We start from the raw sequence: 20,278 nt of genomic DNA on the forward strand, positions 1-20,278 counted from the left end.
ACCATGATGTTTTTCATTATTTAGTTTCAACAAGGGCTGCAACATGATTACTTTAATGAAAACTCAGATCATATGTACATTCATACATGACTACTATAGCTTCAAGTTTGATGACAGGTCTATCATAAGATCAATAAGCCAGATGAAATGGTACATGGAAAAAGTAGCATCTGCCATCTAGTGCAACGCTTGTGTTAAGTTACATGTACACTTTTTCAAATAGTCACTTAAAGAAGTGGACTTCAACATCCAGCCCAGCTTTTGGCTTCACAGCTCAGTCTCCTGCACAGTCTGAGGAGTCCAAGAAAAGGAAGACGTCGGCTTTGCACTTAAATGAACCCTTGATTTCCTGGAGGAGTTCACAGCTCTGCAGGTCTGGTGTAATATCTTTGATGCAAATGGGCTATTTGGAGAGAAAAAGAGAAATGATGACGTTACAGGAGAATATATGACACTTGAATCAGACCATGAGTTTAAAGATTTTTAGTAACACAATAAATAGTTTTTAATAATTCTTTTTCACTTATCACGCTATCTGCTACAGTGAAAGGTTCTGTAGAGAACACGCCCTTGACTCATACTATACTCATAACTTCTAGTTGTCTGCATTTTCGAAAAATATTTTTACATATCTGACAAAGACTTATGAAGACCATATATATATATATATATATATATATGTCCCAGTGGTGCTGAATGGACAGCTCCTTCCTGATTCAAGTGACCATGAGTCCGACATAACAAAAGATAGATACATGATGGTCACAGTTTCCTTTTCTTTTTGCAAAATGAAATGTTGAAAATGCATTTTTTTTACGATAATTAACGTGCTGACAAAGGAGGCAAACACCAATAGGAACACTCAAAAACTGGCAAATGCTTACGATCATAAATTTAGTCACCTGTGCCTTCCAACATGCCAGACAGTACCTTAAAGAGTGCATTAGATTTTCTTTCTTTCTTTCTTTCTTTCTTAATATCTGACTGCATTGTGTGGGTTCATGCGTAATGCATAAATCCATGGTGGTAAAAATCGATGACCACTGACCACCGTTTTCAAGATGGAATTGTGCGAAGTGAAGTCAGAAAACACGCTGTTGCTGGCTGTCTCTCCGCTGTCTGACGGCTGAGACTCCTCTCTCCTCACGTACGGTGACCTCCGGATCCCGGACAGCAAACCGGACGCTCTGCCCACCGAATAGTAGCTTGGACCGGCCATCTGCTTGTACCATGCGTCCGTCGGACTGCAAGCGACCAGCACGGAGATCACTACGATGAGGAAAGCGAGTTTCGAGGGCATCTCCATGTCGAGCGATAAGGCTTTGGTCTTGCGCACCTTTTTTCTCCTTGTTGCCACTGCTCACTGCATCCTCGTTTCCTGACTCCCTTCTTATAGGGACCCGTCATCATCCCTCCAGTTTCGTCAACGAAAATTGCCCCACGAAGGTTGATCACTCACGCGCTGGTGAGAAATCCCTTGGCCCGTTTTCTGCATCTATAGAGTTTTGCTAGAAATGTATCTCCAACATTTTCAATTCTTGAAGTGCACTTTAGGATTCTTATCAAAAGTGTGTAAAAATCAATCAGAAGTCTTGTGAAATTATTTAGCAGACTAGTTTTTATCCCAAAGCTCAATCTAAATACACAGTGTTCAATCTTAGAATGGTTACAAAACATTGATTTTGGTCATCATCTATCCAAAGTAAAGATGCAGATAAATCAAACATCAACATCACCACAAAATGTGCCACCTCTCTTTGTTAGAGTAACACTTGGTTGGTAGATTGTCACAGCCGTTGCAACAAAAAACCCATAAAATGTCAGTGCTAACTCTGCTATGACTGTGCTTTAACCACAACAAAGCAACATCAGACTGCAGAGCACAAGCACAGGACGTCGATTGTCTCTGCATTGGTGCAGCTCTCATTCAAATTAGATGCTGAAGCGTGCTTTTAAACTGCTGTGACCTTATTTTAGGTTACTGGGAGCCTGAGTGTTTTGGGCAACCTGGTACCCTTTTTTATAGCAGGAAGCTATACTTACAGTCAACAACCACGATTAGAAAATATGTGTAGTCTGCAGAGCTTCTCTCAAACATTTTAAAAGTAATTCCAACCTTGATAACTTGAATTCAGTCTAAGCTGAAAGAGGTTTAACATGAGCGGTGGACACAGACACCTGACATGGACTCTGATGCTACTCTCTCTGGCAGGTAAATACAGCACTTGTTTTATTAAAATAATAAAATCTTACAGGATTTGACTGAATCCATCTTTTTCAGGTGTTCTCTGCGATATGTGGAAAGTGGAGTATCAACAGCAGCATATCTGTGCAGTGAAAGGCTCATCTGTTGTCGTTCTGTGTTCATTTCACCGTCCTGACAATCAAACAGTGGAGAAAGTCATCTGGGGTCATGTAAAGCCTCCTCAATTGAAGGGCCGTGGCATTTTTTACAGCAATTCCAAAAAAGTTTCCAAAGGATTTCAGTATATTGGAGACAAACACAACAACTGTTCTTTGAAAATACACCAAGTGGAGCATAATTATGCAGGAATATACACTGTCAGAATTATTTACAATAAAAACGACAGCTTTCCTGGCAGTAAGCCTAGCCCAAATTTAAAGGTAGTTGGTAAGTTCTTCTTTTTTCTGAAAACATCTCTGCACTACAACCTGGAACAGCTGAAACTAAAGTGTCACTTTACTTTTCTAGATTTGAGCATTTCAGTGGCAAAACCTAAAGGAAAGGAAGCGGTGAAGGAAGGCGACTCAGTGAATATGACCTGCGTAAACAGCTGTGATGGTGGTAACATTTCATCTGTGTTCACTTGGTTTAAAGATGGAGAATCCATAAATGAAGGACCAGTGCTATATTTGACAAATATTTCCTCCACAAACTCTGGAAACTATATGTGTTCTCTCAAAGTACACAGAGGAGCAACTTCAAGAGTCATACATATTGATGTTGAGGGTGAGTACTGGACATATAACATTACTCAGAATAAAGATGAGATCTCCAAGAATGTATCTTTGAAGACACTATAAAGGACTATAGCAAAATTATCAAGAATGGAAAAAAAGATTTAGACCATCAACTTCTATCATTTTGTTTCCTACAGCTTCTTTGTAATTTGTTATTGCCTTCCCAGCTGTTAGTTATTTGATGAAAATGCATCCACAGTGTACACACAGATTTATGTATTAGTGATATGTTCACTCATAGAACTAACTATATGATCTTGCAGTTCAATATTCACTTGCATTGATAACAGTATTATTCAGTGAATTATTCATCACTGAACCCAAACACAACCTCCTCACTCCAGTTAAAATCCATGAATATATGGTGCTTCATTAATGAAAACACAATCCATCCAGCAAGTTACATCACACCTGAATATATTTGGAAAATATAGTTGTGTCAGAAAGCAGTAATTTTGGAGACAGACTTGCCATTTTACTGAAGCCATGAGTGCAATTTTTAGTTTTCATTGACCAGTTGATCATAGATCAGATTTTTTTGGCAAGTGTAAAACAAATGCTGTGTGCTGCACATGTGACAAATACATTTATAAAGTCCATGCACACACACTTGCATATTGTCCTAAATAAGCTAATGAGAGTTTAATTTGTTCTTTATGTTTCTGTTTTGCTTCTATTGCTGTATTTTATTCTTATTATTATTGTGGGTGGGAGCAATGATTTAAAAGATGTGAAAAGATTAGTATTTTGTAGTTGAGTTTTTGTAGTTGTACAGTATACAGAACACTACTGGTGTTTCTCTAAATGCATTTAAAACTACTTTCTGCACATTTGTGGCACTTTCTTAGGCTATACAAATACTATCTCTTGCTAAACAAATAATGTTTACACATATGCAGTACCTTTAGCAGATATAATAGTGATAATAAGGCTCAACTTTGGTAAAGAAAACAGTCATAACATGTTATGTACTAAAATGAGTGGTGTTCACTGATTAAACACAGTCTCTCTGCCCTCTAAAGAGGGCAAAACACTGGCATTCACAAAGTGTGTGACGCATGACAGGTTGGTTCTTCATGTAAAATAGATTTTGGGTTGAAAATTCAATGGAGCTGCTCTATTTCAGAGGCTCAGTGGAGGTGGGTCATTTTTGACCCTTAGGACAAAGGGAGTGTACAGGATGTTAAGACAACATGAGGGTTACGTGAACCCCTGCTGTAACCCCAATAGATCTGCATCGTCTCTTATGTCATTCCTCATGTTTAGCCATTCAAAAGTGACTCCTGCATCACAATGCAGTGACAAAACTTAAATGATGAAATGCATTTTCAGGTGGCCCAAAGAACACATCAGTGTTCATCAGACCATCAGTGGAGGGAGATGACAGCAGCAACCTCATCTTGACATGCAGCAGTCATGCAAATCCCCCGGTGGAGAATTATACCTGGTTTAAAATAGTTGGAGATGATGTTCTGGATGTTGGACATCAGCCTGTGCTGTTCCCTGGTGATGGTGGCTGTTATTTCTGCTGTGCCACCAACAAACATGGAAGCCAAAACTCCTCTGCTGTTATTTTAAATATTAAACGTAAGACGCTGTTTACACACACACACACACACACACACACACACACACACACACACACACACACACACGCACATATATATATATATATATATATATATATATACTTTATCAATATTCTCATTATTATTCAACATCTTTTGGTATTTCTGAATACGCAAATCAGTATCAACCATGTGAATGCAACTGCTACATTATGTCACTTCAAAACTTCAACTTCAAACTTCAAAACAATATTAAAAACCTGGAACATTAACTAATCGTGAAATTTTACATTTTTTGATTAAAAAATGTTACATTTGAAAAAAATGTACAACTATGTCCAAATATATATTTACAATTATTATTGTTGTTGGTTGTTGTTGTTATAAAAATTAATGCTATAAAAAATTTTTGAATTATGAAAAATGACTGTGTGTATGATAATTGTTCCCCCTTTTTGGTACCCAAACCTAAAATATTTCTTTTTGTTTTCACATTTTATTATTATTTTGCAGTTTTACAGTGTAGAATATTTTATTGACTTTGTGTTTATAAATGAACTATTGAAAAGTGTTGGTATTATGGTTTGTATTCTTGGACCACTGGATTTACAGTATTCCATAATGTCCAACACATTTATCTGCTGTATGTGTAATAACATCAGAAATAATCTTTTAAAAACCCGCCTAACTTGGTTCTGGTGCTATCACTGACTTAACAAACTGCTTTTTTTTCCCCACAGCATATTGGGCAACACTTCCCAGAGCCATACTTGTAATTGCTGCTGTTGCTGTGCTTCTGATTGCAACCACTGTTATTGCTGCTAGAAGGTGAGCAGTACCCCACTGGGGTAAAATGACAGCATCCTGACCGGCTTAACACACACATATAACTTTGCATCGGACTAATTTGAAAAGACAAATTGCTAAGCCTTTAGGGACCACAGGGAGAGTGATCTTTACGTGAAGTACAGTTCTTCCTTTCTTACTGCGCAGCAGAGGTAAACACATATAGACTTAAAACATATGCATGCACGAACTGTGTATATGCATACTAAATTCAGTAATTAACAAAATACTACCCAGTCCCTTCAGATTAGACGTGGCTTTCAGTAATCATGGTGAGTGACAGGCCACATATCTGATCCTTACAGTCTGTTATTTATTACTTCACAGTCTGCTGATGTATATCATGATCATGTCTTCTCCCAGTCAAACTGTTCTGTTTATCTGTTTCAGATGCAGCAAAAAGAGAATGAGGACACCAAAGGGAGATTGTGAGGAAGACATAAAGGTGACACTGCTACTGCTGATCATTTAAATTGTATTTTTATTGTATCATTTTCAAACTTTTTTGTGGCACATGTCTCCACTTTAGTCTATGTTACAATCAGGGCTGTCTGTGGAAAAGCACCCGAGTCTATAAAAGACGAGTAAAACCTCCACTGAAGTTTCTGGTAAATATTCTGGTGGGCATGACATGAGAGCACAAAGGTTGTTTTTTTCGTGTGTGGCTGTGGGTAAACAGCGTGTAGAAACTCATAATAGAAAAGCTTAGGCAGACTTTCACATAAGAGGAGGAAGCTGGTAACTCGCTAATCTTGTGTTATTTCTTTATAACTGCCTGCAGAATACAGACTATGTCAATTGGCTCGAATGTGACCAGTCACAAGACACTGACCACTGTGAGAGGGTTCCAGCTGAAATCATTTACACAACTGTTTACTACCACAACAGAGAATCAAACATGTGAGATATTTATACAACTTTAAATAAAAATTCATGCTGCATTGAAGGCACACACTGTCGACTGATACTGTGTTCTTTGCAGGGAGGAGCAGGACTCCCAGAAAGAAGTTGTGATTTACAGCACAGTGTGCAGGTAAAACTCAGTGAGAAATTATACATTTCATTAATAATAATTTTGTTTAAAATAGCCTAATTGAAAACACTTTTCTTCTCTCACAGGGAGCAACAGTTGAACCCTTCATGTATTGAACCTTCTTAATTTGACAAACACAGGTTTGCAGTAAAATGTGTGCAAATACTTTTGTATATTTTCTTTTCTGTTTTACAGATCTGCAATATGTGCATTTTCTCCTAAACACGACTGTTAGTAGCTTGTAATACTTGACACAGTGATAAGTCAAGATTAAGTGCATGTCTGTAGAAACATTAATAAAAATGAAGAAACAAAGTGGTGTGAACTGACTTCTTTAACATGTGAAGTAAATCGTGTTTATCCGGTCATGTTAACTGTGTCTGGAAAGGTAACAAACATCCTGGCATTTAAAGGTAATCTATGGGGAAAGTTGAACATGCTCATTGTGCACCAAATGTTTTTTTTAAATGCACTGTTGTAGTGATTTTGTTGTGGGCTTATGAAGTTGTTTGTGAGAGTTCATAAAAACTTCCTGCTCTTTACAATAATTGTTCTGAGACTGACGCATTCTGAGACGTCCTCGTTTCTACACTCTTTTTTATTTCCCCTTTGGTAGGGGCGAGTGTGGGCAATATGCTGTCATGTACATCAGAAATTCTCTGGACTTTAGATCATCTCCATCACTGAGAAGCTGCACTTGCTGGGATATTTACCAAGACATTATAGAAAGCTGTAGCAGCAGCTGGAGCATGATGGATTTAATTTGTTGTTCATGTTTTCATACTGTGGTGGTATTATTGTTTTCAATCATTTTGGTCTGTAGCTTACAATGATGACTGTCTGTACATGAATGTGCACGTGTATGTCAGGTTTTACTCACACACACACACACACACACACACACACACACACACACACACACACACACACACACACACACACACACACACACAAGGCCTTACACAATTCATTAAAGTTTTTTTTTCGAGCTAATGACTAAGTGTTACTACACTATGTGGATGAATAACAAATAAGCCATCTACCAAACCTAAACCTGGAAATGAATACGACATTACTAAACTAAACAGTGCTCAGACAACTAAATATTATTCCCCTTAGTATATTAAGATTTTGCCATTGTTGTGATTAAAAAAAAACCCACCACGATACCATAGTTGCTCTGACTCTGCTACCCATAAGTGAGCCCACCTCATTTCCTCTCAGCAGGGTTTCATATGTATGCTGCTTGCGTTCAAAATTAAGCGAGTCTGTGGCATGACCTAATTTCATTGTAGAGAGCAGTTGAGAAACAAGAGAAAAGACAGCCTACATGTTCAGTTTTTGCAAAACCCCTGCAGAACCTTTCGCAAGCTATTTGATTGATTACTATCTTTAGCGAAGAGAAAGCAGAGAACATGTGTGCTGAGTGTAAAAACCTAAAATGGACACTGATGCTCCTGTTTCTGGGTGGTAAGTACAACATTTATATGTCATTTTAAGGTAACGTTAAACTAAACTGATAAAGTTTCCATTATCACATTTGTTTCAGGTATTTTCTGCCGCGATTTTAAAGTGGACTATGACCAGGAGCATATCTGTGCAGTGAAAGGATCATCTGTTGCTATTCCTTGTTCATTTGACTATCCCGTCAAAGAGAGAGTACAATGTGTTATGTGGGGTCATGAAAGAAATGATATTTTTTCTGGTCCTTTCATTTATGACAGTGAATTAAATACCTCCTTAAGATTTGAGTATACTGGTAACAAAGATCACAACTGTTCATTTAAAATACATCAACTGGAGCATAGTGACGCAGGAAAATACACATTCAGATTTATAACTGACTCCATATCAGGTAAATGGACTGGAAGACGTGGCTCAACACTGAAGATAGTCAGTAAGTTTTTTTTTCTTTTCAATGAACAGAATGAAATCTTTTGTGCTTTTTAATCTGCAAAGTTTGAAACATTAGCTGCATTTACTTTTTAATTTTTTTTATTTTTAGATTTAACTATGATTGTGACAAAACCTAATGAAAAGGAAACAATGAAGGAGGGCGACTCTGTGAATATGACCTGCGTAAACAGCTGTGACGGTGATAAACATTCATCTGAGTTTATCTGGTTTAAGGATGGAGAATCCATAATCGAAGGACCTGTGCTTTATTTAAGAAATATGTCCTTCACAAACTCTGGAAACTACACGTGTTCTCTAAAAGCACACAGAGGAACAACTTCAGGAGTCATACATATTGATGTTGAATGTAAGTATTGGACAAGAGCATCAACAACATGAAGTTCAAAACAAAGCATGAGAAAAAATACCCGTATAATATAGATAAAAATAACAATAAGAGGAAAAACTCTGTGAAAAAAACAAAAATATCAAAGCATTTTGAAAAACAGACTGTAAACAATTTAAAATAAGATTAAAAATAAGTAACTAAGAATAACCATAAAATCTAATTTTTACAAAATACAATGGGATCTTTTTTAAACATTAAAAGTCTGTTAATATAGATTAAAAAAATGAATTGCAAACAAATATCTCTTTTCTTTTCATGGAACTGTCAAATGCAAAACCGTTCAAAGTTTTATACTGTGAATATATTTTGAAAATTAACTACAATTAATGACAATTACCAGAAAAAGCATATATGTATATATATATATATATATGTATATATAAAACTTTAGAATTATTGTAGTAAAATTATATAAATTACCAATCCTTATGGATATTATGCACTGATGAAAATTCATTTGTTCAACCTTTTTGTTGTGAAAACGTCTGTGTACACAAACACACACACACACACACACACACACACACACACACACACACACACACACACACACACACACACACACACTGCAGTGGACTCTGCAGTCTATTTTATCATTTAAAAAAAGAAGAAGAATGCTTTCCCTCTTGACTCACGCAGCACTGAGACTAAGTAGCCAAAAATAATCAGTGTAAGAGTTTGCATCATGATTTCTCTGATAAGCTGGTTTTCTTTCAGATGGTCCTAAAAACACATCAGTATCTGTCAAACCATCGGCAAAGGTAGACGCCGGAAACAATGCTACCCTGATCTGCAGCAGCCATGCAAACCCACCAGTGCAGAAGCACACCTGGTATAAAATATACGATAACAACATCATTGCTATTGGACACAAGTTTGAGCACCATTTCAAGGAGGTCTCTCAGGGTGATGATGGACAGTATTTTTGCAGAGCCACCAACAAACATGGGAGTCAGAACTCCTCTGTTGTGACATTAAAGGTTGAAGGTAAATGGGACAAAACATATGTCTAAAAATGTTAGATTTTTGTTGATACCGGACAACAACATTCAGTGATGTTTTTTTTTAGAGAGGCCTTAGTTAAGCATGGTTTTGTGTTGTGTTACATTATACTGAATAGGACTTCATGCTGTTGTCTTTGTCCATAACTGTAAATCTTACTGCAGAATCAATGAATTCCATTACGTGTACAGGTGTTCCTAATAATGTGGACCTAATAATGTCTCTTTGAAATGATCACTTTTGAACAGTGAAATTGAAGTATTTTGTGTTTCAAGCAGGATTTTCAGAAAAAATGAGACATTAAGAGTATACTTGAAACCCCCATCCTAACTCATACACTGACTTTGTCCTTCAGTATATTGGCCAACACTTACCAGAGATTTACTTCTTATTGCTGTTTCTGCTGCCGCACTTCTCACTGTAGCCACTTTTGTTGCCATCAGAAGGTAAGCTGCATTTACACTACAACACTGTTCTACACAAAACAGATCATATAATGGTGTTTAAAAAAGGTCTGTTAATCTGTTTCAGGCTCAGCAAAAAAAGAACAGTTTCACCAGAAACAGACTGTGAGGTGGACGTACAGGTGACACTATCATCACTGCCCTAAACCTTTCTCTGGTTCTATTGTTTTCTGATTTTGTTAGTGAATCTTGTTTGTGTGTCTGTTGAACAAGTTATGACAAACAAGTTAAACCCATAACCGGATTCTCTTCTTTCATGAACATCAGATAAGAGAACAGATGCTGTTTTTGTTGAGTGGGTGTGGGAAAAACACAACACAGTTGCCTAGAACTGCAACATAATGTATATATACATAACAATATAAGTGTGCTTTAATGCTCGTCTCTTATCATATGCTTCGTTTTGATTGCATTTAGAATGCAGACTACGTCAACTGGCCCATGCGTCAAGCACAAGAGGGCAGTCAGTGTGACAGTGAACTTGTCTACACAACTGTGAACTTCAACACCAAGAGGAAAGACGAAGTGTGAGATATTTTTTACAGCTCAACAACATTTGTCAAAGATTAATTTACTTTATGCTGCATTACAATCACTCATCAACTGTATCGTCACCTGCAGGGTGCAACAGATGGACTCCCATAATGATGATGAATGTATGATTTACACCACAGTAGGCAGGTGATGTTCAGCAAGCCCACATTTCATTAATAAATGTCAGTGTAAGAAAGTGCAAACATTTTTTTTTCTTTTTTCTTCTTCAGGAATCAGCTGCTGACCCCTTCATAGACTGAGCCTTAAAGACATCATATAGCATCATTTGGCAGCACACACGTGATGCTTTGATAATATCTGTTTTACTACGCATACTTTGCGTTTTTATTGACATAAATTTTACAAAACTGTTCCATCTGCTTCTAAAAAAATTGAAGTGATGATACAGTATAATCGAGACGAAAGAAACCATGAAAAATATCACAAACAACACATTTTTCCTGAAACTTTATTACTTATTACGCAGCAAAGAACAAAGAAAATAATCAAGACAGATTCTCAAAATAGTGAAAGACATTTTTTAGATCTGAAGTTACAAACATTAAACCCTTAACAGTAATCTGTGTATTTCGAGGCAAAAAACAAAACATGTATAATGAATCGCACCATCAGTATTAACTTTGTTTCTGTAATTGTTATACACATTAAATCATCTAAACGTAATCTCCTTGGCAAAAAAATAATTAATTGAACATAATTTCAACTGTACTGATTTTGTTGGGGGGCTGCACAGTGACTTGGTAGTTAGCACTGTCGCTTCACTGCTACAAATTCCTCGGTCCGCGTCCCGATATGGGCCTGAGATCTTTCTGTGTGGAGTTTGCATTTTCTCCCTGTATATGCGTGAGTTTTCTCTGGGTACTCCAGCTTCCTCCCACAGTCCAGAGTTAACTGATAATTTTAAATTGTCCGTAGGTATGAATGTGAGTGTGACTGTTTGTCGCTGTATGTAGCCCTGTGATAGACTGGCGACCTGTCCAGGTGCCCCCTGCCTTCACCCTAAGTCGGCTGGGATAGACTCCAGTCTAAGTGAGACCCTAATTAAGTAGGGTCTCACTTAAGGATTAAGTAGTGTATAGATAATGGATGGTGGTGGATTTTGTTGGCTGCACTTTGAGAATTTTTTGAGCTTCTTCAGTATTTGATTTTGCCAGTGTCTGTGACACATTCTCACATGATGCTCTTCTTCTAGTTTGTGTTCCTTATTTTATTTTGTCAAGAATGGGGAGTATGCTGTCAAACAAAGTTATTGTCAAAATTATTAAGAATATCTCAGGATTTCTTGAAAGTATACATTTTTTTCTAATAAAAATGATTGCATTTCACCTACTGTATCTATGTTGTACAAATCAGATGTTTCTGTTTTGTGTTTTTGGCACTGTAAAAGTCAATTTCCTCAAGATTTTGCAAGGTTCTTCAGAGTAACCTGCTCATTTGACATCTGTAGTATAAGATAGAGACAATGCAGCAGGTTCAGCAAGTTGAAATTATGTAAAGAAATTAAGCTGCATTATGATTATTTTGGACAACTGAAAACCGAATATAAACGCTGTGCAGAAAGAATCCCTTTGTGAAGAGTTTTTCATGGCAAAACTGCATATAGATTGTGAATTTACTCTTGACACTCACTGAGGTTCTGTGTTATTTCTTCTTTTTGATGTATTTTAATGACATCTGTGGCTTTAGTGATCTATGAGGGTGAAACATCTGTACATTTAATGTGCAAACATCCATAATAAATATCAGTGAAGGCTACCTGCTATTTGATGGTGGGTTTTAGGTGATTCATGAAGTAAAATGGCATGGTTCTTGTATTCTGTGTCTAAATTAAAGAAAGAAAATCACTTGTGAACCTCTAAAACAGCTGGTCTGTTTTATTCAGTAGTTTACACTTATTGACTTATGAATTTACAGCAACAAAATTCTGTACCTTTGTGTTGCCATTTCTATCTTTCATACAAGCTGCACAGTGAGAAACATGTTCTAACACCTTTGAATCTGACAGCCTGAATGTACACCTTGTCTGGGAGTGCTGTCCATGTTGCCATGGCAATGTAGCAAAATGAACAAAATGAACCTCAAAAGCCAAAGTGGAGTTATCTTGCTGAAACACCAATCTTAGGTGTTTCAGAAAGATAACTCAATCACCACAGCTGCCTGGAAAAATAGGAATGGCTTTGAATTCTAAGTTAGTCTGCCCTCTGTTGAAAATCTAAGAGCATAGCATGGGCTTGGAGTTGGGCCGAGCATTGCTCTAGCATATACAAAACACAACTCTCCTCAGTGCCTGAGTGGGTGTCACAAGAACTAGAGAGGCACAACTCATAACAGCATAAAAGGTCATCCCACATCATGCAGTATAACAAGAAACACCTGCAGGGTGAGCATGTTACCCTTCACAGAACATTTACAGCATCAGGGTAGTGTTGAGCTACTTTAAAAGCAAATTTCTGTAGCAGGCTGAGGAGCAAAACATTCCAGAGCAACACACGAAGAATCCAGAGACCCTTTTGCAAAGCTATAAATTTGGTAAGAAACCATTTCAGAAGACAACTAACCCAAAACTCACATCCAAATGGGACATCTGTTGATCATTTTGTAACTATTAAAGGACCTCCCACGGCCCTCTTGGAGACAACAGGACATCTCCTACCTCCACCAGAATCTGATAAGGGTTGTAAAGTGTCAACTGGGAGGAAAACTACTCCTCTGCATAACAGGATTTGTATTCTTCATGGTGACCTTCTGATCCCCCTACCGAACACACAGAACTTGCTATGCAGGAATGAACAATAATCAGAATATTAAAGGAAGCATCAACGGAGTGATGAGCTAGACGCAGTCTCTGATACCAGGTTAGTCAGGACCTGTATGGAAGAAGAACACATCAAATCTGAAGTGTTTATGGAGAAGTGCATACATGATCTTACCACTCCCCTTCTCTCTGTCATAGACCATAGCCATAAAAGACACAGACACACCTTTTATTCAAAGCATATATACTTCCTAGATCTTATATTTCTTATTATTGAATGTCTATGCTTGCATTGTTTGCTATGTTATAAATTTATGTTCATGTAGCCTAAAGTCTCCAGTTTATAAGTTTATTCCGATGTTTACACATATTATTATCGCAGGAACCATATGAGCTAAACATATTATGTTTGGTGTCATTCTAATCACCTATTCTGTGTTATTTTAGATCTGTGGTCATCATAGATATTTAACAATTAGATTTGTACATTTAAGGAATGAACTAAAAGTAAGTTTTAAAGATATTTGGCCTCTGGCCTCTCCTTGTGTTCTGCCCTTTAATCTTGCTAAACAGCACCTCCTACTGGTCCCTTTTTATATCGCTGTCCGCAGTAGTATTTTCTCTTCAGTGCAGCCATGTGCATCAGAGCCATGTGCAGTTCTCCTTTTCTATTTCAAGTCTGAGCGATTATACGTCTGTAAGTAGCGATTCATTGTTTTATTACTGTTTATTGATGATACCTGTTGCAAATATGTGTTACTTTCTGTGGTAGAAATGCCAAATTCATTGCTAATCAGCTCTAGCTATGAAGCTTATTCTGTTAGCCTTTAGCATGACGTGCAGTTTACTGATTGTGAAGCTTGCTTATAGGGTTGTGAGCTAATACTGATTTAGTTCTCCTGTTCACTTACATTGTAATTTTGTGAATGTTTAGTAGCTAAATTCATGTTTGTGTCAATTCATATGTTTAAAAAGCATTGTTAAAAAGGTAAACTATTTACAGTGGAAAATGTTATTCAGTACACAGTGTAAATTTATTCTGTGTGTATTTCATGTCATTGCAGTTCTACAAAAAAGAAGGATACGTTAAAAGAAGGAAAGGAAAAGAGAATCAAAAACACAAGACTTTGCCTTCAAACAAAACTCAGTCTCCTCCTGGTCCTTTTCCCACCTTCTGATGTTAACTGTCTGCCTAGCTTCGCAAAAGTGGCTTACGCATAGTGAGGGCAGAACACCTTGACTGATGTCTTAAATGACGTCGGTAGTGTTTTCAGCCATCATCCAGTCTGAGCCTTCATGTAGCTTTGAAAACAAACCTTACTCTGCCTTGCTGAGGGCCTCTTACATTTTACTTATCAAATGAACTGGTGCAGGGATGTTTCTTTGCTGTAAGAACCAAACACACCTACTTCCAAGTAGGCCACTGTTTCATCTTTCCTTTAAATTGGGTGAGTTAATGCTTTTTATTTTTGCTTTATATTGATTCCAGATAAGTAAAATGTAGTGTCAAGCAGGTATTTTCCTTCGTGAGCCTGTGTTAAATGATCAGTCTGAATGGTACTTGCCCCAGTTTAAAAACCCCACTAGTAAAAATCTAGTTGTTCTTATCTTCTTAATATTTGAATTTAATGTTGTTAACCTCATAGCTTCCCACGTTCTAAAGGAGTTACATCTAAGGGATTACATCAAGCTAGAAAAAGTGGATTTAGACAAAATCCAAAAAATGCAAAAAAATTAAAAAACAAACAACTTAATTCCAGTATGTCACTATCACAGTATGTGACAATATTACTCCTAAGGAAAGCCTTCTACCCTTGACTATATATAGGTTGGAAACGTGCCTGTTAATGTTGTTTGACAGCCTGCTTGTAAACAAAAAAAATCATAGTAATAACACTAAAATGAAAGCAAATGACTCATTACTTTCTTGAATATAGAAGCATCTTCATGGAGGGCCAAATGGGGGCCACAGCTTTTTTCACTAAAATGCAAGTTCTCAAGTTTTAGGAGGGCAAATGAAAGTAGCATTACATGTCTGTTACAGCTTTCCGTAAGTCAGTTGGTTAGACATCCTGTGAATAAACTCTACAGTTTGTGTGTTTCTTTGTTGAGAGAGGCTCTCACAAAAACCTCAAAACGTAAACAAGAGTTAAACTTTAGTTTGCTGCATCCAGCTCTTTTATGAGTCTTTCATCTGAGTTCATGAAATACCTGCAGCATCAGACAGCAATAGGGTCAATATCAACACTTTTAAAGAGGGAGAGAGATGTGTGCATCTATGTACAACACAACACAGTGTCAATTAAATAGAATTACACTGCTCAAAAAATTAAAGGAACACTTTGAAAATACATCACATTTCAATACGGGGAAAAACAAACCGGATATTACAGTAGCATTGATATGGACTGGATAATGTGTTAGGAATGAAAAGTGCCACATTGTTTGATGGGAATGAAAATTATCAACCCCGCAGGAGGGATAAATTCAAGACACCCCAAAGTCAAAGTGAAAAACTGATGTGGCAGGCTAGTCCATCTTGCTGAAATTCCTTGGCAGCAACTCAAAATGGTATTCAGTAGTTTGTATGGCCTCCATGTGCTTGTATGCATGACTGACGATGCCGGGACAAGCTCTGAATGAGACGACAGATGGTGTCCTGGGGTATCTCCTCCCAGAACTGGACCAGGGCATCGCTGAGCTCCTGGACAGTCTGAGGAGCAACCTGATGGTGTCGGATGGAACAAAACATAATGTTCCAAAGGTGTTCTATTGGATTCAGGTCAGGTGAGCATGGGGGCCAGCTAATGGTATCAGTTCCTTCATCCTCCAGGAACTGCATGAGTTCTCTTACCACATAAGACTGGGCATTGTCGTGCACCAGAAGGAATCCAGGACCACTGCACCAATGTGGGGTCTGACAATGGGTCAAAGGATTTCATCCTGATACCTAAAGGCAGTCAGAATGCCATTGTCCAGCCTGTAGAGGTCTGTGCGTCCCTCCATGGATATGCCTCCCCACACCATCACTGACTCACCACCAAACCGGTCATGCTGAACAATGTTACAGGCAGCATAACATTCTCCACGGCTTCTCCAGACCCTTTCATGCCTGTCACATGCACTCAGGGTGAACCTGCTCTCATCTGTGAAAAGCACAGGGCACCAGTGGTGGACTTGCAAATTCCTGTGTTCTATGGCAAATGCCAGCCGAGCTCCACGGTGCCAGTCAGCAAGCACAGTGGGCACTAGCCTCAGACCACTCTCATTACATCTCTTTCTGATTGTTTGATCAGAGACATTCACACCAGTGGTCTGCTGGAGGTCATTTTGTAGAGCTATTGCAGTGCTCATCCTGTTCCTCCTTGCACAAAGGAGCAGATACCTGTCCTGCTGATCGGTTGAGGACCTTTGACAGACCTGTCAAGCTCTCCCAGACTAACTGCCTGTCTCCTGGAATCTCCTCCATGCGCTTGAGAATGTGCTGGGAGACACAGCAAACCTTCTGGCAATGGCACGCATTGATGTGCCATGCTGGAGGAGTTGGACTGTCTGTGGAACCTCTGTAGGGTCCAGGTATCGCCTCATGCTACCAGAAGTGACACTTACCCTAGCCAAATGCAAAACTAGTGAAAAACAGTCAGAAAACATTAGGAAGGAAAAAAATGTCAGTGGCCTTCACCTGTAAACTCATTCCTGTTTTGCGGGTTGTCTCATTGTTACCTCTCTAGTGCATCTGTTGTTAATTTTATGAACACCAAAGCAGCTGAAACTGACTAAAAACCTCCTCTGTAACTTACTTGACCAGATCAGTATCCCACATGTTTGACTGATTTGATGCAATGCTTAGATTAAAAAGTGTTCCTTTAATTTTTTTGAGCATATAATTATTGATATTGATGAGGCTCTAACTATAACTGACACCGTGGACTTTTCTTCACTTCAGACAGGCGAGCTGTTACATGTGGTCACAGTTCACCAGCTACACACGTGGACAAAATTGTTGGTACCCCTCAGTTAAAGAAGGAAAAACCCACAATTCTCACTGAAATCACTTGAAACTCACAAAAGTAACAATAAATAAAAATTTATTGAAAATTAAATAATCAAAATCAGCCATCACTTTTGAATTGTTGATTAACATAATTATTAAAAAAAAACAAACTAATGAAATAGGGCTGGACAAAAATGATGGTACCCATAACTTAATATTTTGTTGCACAACCTTTTGAGGCAATCACTGCAATTAAACGATTTCTGTATTTGTCAATGAGCGTTCTGCAGCTGTCAACAGGTATTTTGGCCCACTCCTCATGAGCAAACAGCTCCAGTTGTCTCAGGTTTGATGGGTGTCTTCTCCAAATGGCATGTTTCAGCTCCTTCCACATATGTTCAATGGGATTCAGATCTGGGCTCATAGAAGGCCACTTTAGAATAGTCCAACGCTTTTCTCTCAGCCATTCTTGGGTGTTTTTGGCTGTGTGTTTTGGATCGTTGTCCTGTTGGAAGACCCATGACCTGCGACTGAGACCAAGCTTTCTGACACTAGGCAGCACATTTCTCTCCAGAATGCCTTGATAGTCTTCAGATTTCATCGTACCTTGCACACTTTCAAGACACCCTGTGCCAGATGCAGCAAAGCAGCCCCAAAACATTACTGAGCCTCCTCCATGTTTCACCGTAGGGACAGTGTTCTTTTCTTCGTATGCTTGGTTTTTGAGTCTATGAACATAGAGTTGATGTGCCTTACCAAAAAGCTCCAGTTTGGTCTCATCTGTCCAAAGGACATTCTCCCAGAAGCTTTGTGGCTTGTCAACATGCATTTTTGCAAATTCCAGTCTGGCTTTTTTATGAGTTTTTTTCAGCAGTGGTGTCCTCCTTGGTCGTCTCCCATGAAGTCCACTTTGGCTCAAACAACGACGAATGGTGCAATCTGACACTGATGTACCTTGGCCTTGGAGTTCACCTTTAATTTCTTTGGAGGTTGCTCTGGGCTCTTTGGATACAATTCGAACGATCCGTCTCTTCAATTTGTCATCAATTTTCCTCTTGCGGCCACGTCCAGGGAGGTTGGCTACTGTCCCGTGGGTCTTGAACTTCTGAATAATATGAGCCACTGTTGTCACAGGAACTTCAAGCTGTTTAGAGATGGTCTTATAGCCTTTACCTTTAAGATGTTTGTCTATAATTTTTTTTCGGATGTCCTGGGACAATTCTCTCCTTCGCTTTCTGTTGTCCATGTTCAGTGTGGTACACACCTTTTCACCAAACAGCAGGGTGACTACTTGTCTCCCTTTAAATAGGCAGACGGACTGATTATGAGTTTGGAAACACCTGTGATGTCAATTAAATGACACACCTGAGTTAATCATGTCACTCTGGTCAAATAGTTTTCAATCTTTTATAGAGGTACCATCATTTTTGTCCAGGCCTGTTTCATTAGTTTGTTTTTTTAAATAATTATGTTAATCAACAATTCAAAAGTGATGGCTGTTTTTGATTATTTAATTTTCAATAAATTTTTATTTACTATTACTTTTGTGAGTTTCAAGTGATTTCAGTGAGAATTGTGGGTTTTTCCTTCTTTAACTGAGGGGTACCAACAATTTTGTCCACGTGTGTACAGTATATCATCTGGTGAAAAAAATCATCCTGAGCTCCTTCCAAGCTGGATTTTATTTTACTGTAATAATCTTATCTGATAACAAAAGTCAAAATATCTTCACCTCATATTCTTGATGTGGAAGATTGGTCATATTTCACAGCACAATATTCACAGCAGTGAAATTATTGTGCGTATAGATGCATTACAGAAGGTGACAGCTCTAATCATAATTGTAGCTATCTAAGTACAGGTAGCCTAGTAACAATGAAAACACAGTTTTTTTGTACCATGAAAGGCTGATGTTAGATAATTACATCACACACGTACAGAATTTCAAATAATGAAAAATCAACTATGAATATTTACTTATTAACTTTTTCCTTGAAAATACACTGCAACATCTCTTCTCTTGGTATTTTTAATGATGGTCACCCTAATATAACCAAAATATTAACTGTACCTGATTTGGTTCATGTGCATCAGAAAAGTAGTATCCTTCAATGCAGAAATAACAATAAAAATTCTCACAATACAGCAAACATTACACCAATTTCAAAGTCTCTGCACTCGCTATGTTTTTATCAAATTTACTTTATCCTATGAACACTCTTAATCAAAAGTCAGATGAAAAAACCCCCAGTGTGGCAGCCTTTAGTAATTATGACCCACATCTCTTGATCAGCCTGCCAGAATATCTAAGGGCAACGAAGTGTTGATACTATGAAACGCAAACTGAAGTTTTACATTTTTTGTTAGAAGTTTGCTTGATTTCATTGATTTATTTGCTAATACTTCTATTTTCTCAAACTGATTATATTTATATACTTCTATATTTATTTAGAGGCTACATTTTAGTCTGTCTTATCATTTTTTTAGTGCTTCATCTTTATCATGAAGCTTTGCCTTTTTATTCAGTTTGTATGAAAAGGACATTGCGTAACATTTCATTTATCAGTTGCAGATTGTGCGTTTTGTGTGCCACTCCTTTAAAAATGGAGGTGTGGTGTCCCTGCTTAAATGGCCACCAGCCAATCATGTCGAATGCTGTGCTGCATTTGTGACCTATTGTGTCCCATAATTGTGCCTTCAGATGATCTGTTCTTGTGCTAAAAAAATACATAAATGTATAAAAAAAATAACAAGCACTCAGAAAGGCAGCATTC

At 37.8% G+C, this 20,278-nt stretch overlaps 2 protein-coding genes across 2 annotated transcripts; one reads left to right on the forward strand and one right to left on the reverse strand.

Annotated features, from left to right (window-relative positions):
* Positions 1-7: 7 nt before the first annotated feature.
* LOC110967194 (neuropeptide B-like) lies at positions 8-1,390 on the reverse strand. The gene is made up of 2 exons (XM_022216716.2): positions 1,049-1,390; positions 8-403 (listed from the first exon to the last, which is right to left on the reverse strand). Exons 1-2 carry the CDS (start codon positions 1,304-1,306, stop codon positions 275-277), a joined length of 387 nt encoding a protein of 128 aa, XP_022072408.1. The 5' UTR covers positions 1,307-1,390; the 3' UTR covers positions 8-274.
* Positions 1,391-2,665: 1,275 nt separating this feature from the next.
* LOC127531593 (B-cell receptor CD22-like) lies at positions 2,666-6,703 on the forward strand. The gene is made up of 7 exons (XM_051941244.1): positions 2,666-2,971; positions 4,315-4,569; positions 5,291-5,378; positions 5,787-5,841; positions 6,178-6,296; positions 6,379-6,429; positions 6,516-6,703. Exons 1-7 carry the CDS (start codon positions 2,779-2,781, stop codon positions 6,553-6,555), a joined length of 801 nt encoding a protein of 266 aa, XP_051797204.1. The 5' UTR covers positions 2,666-2,778; the 3' UTR covers positions 6,556-6,703.
* Positions 6,704-20,278: the final 13,575 nt, after the last annotated feature.

This window comes from Acanthochromis polyacanthus, chromosome 21 (assembly GCF_021347895.1).
Source record: "Acanthochromis polyacanthus isolate Apoly-LR-REF ecotype Palm Island chromosome 21, KAUST_Apoly_ChrSc, whole genome shotgun sequence".
In the NCBI taxonomy this organism is placed as follows: Eukaryota; Metazoa; Chordata; class Actinopteri; family Pomacentridae; genus Acanthochromis; species Acanthochromis polyacanthus.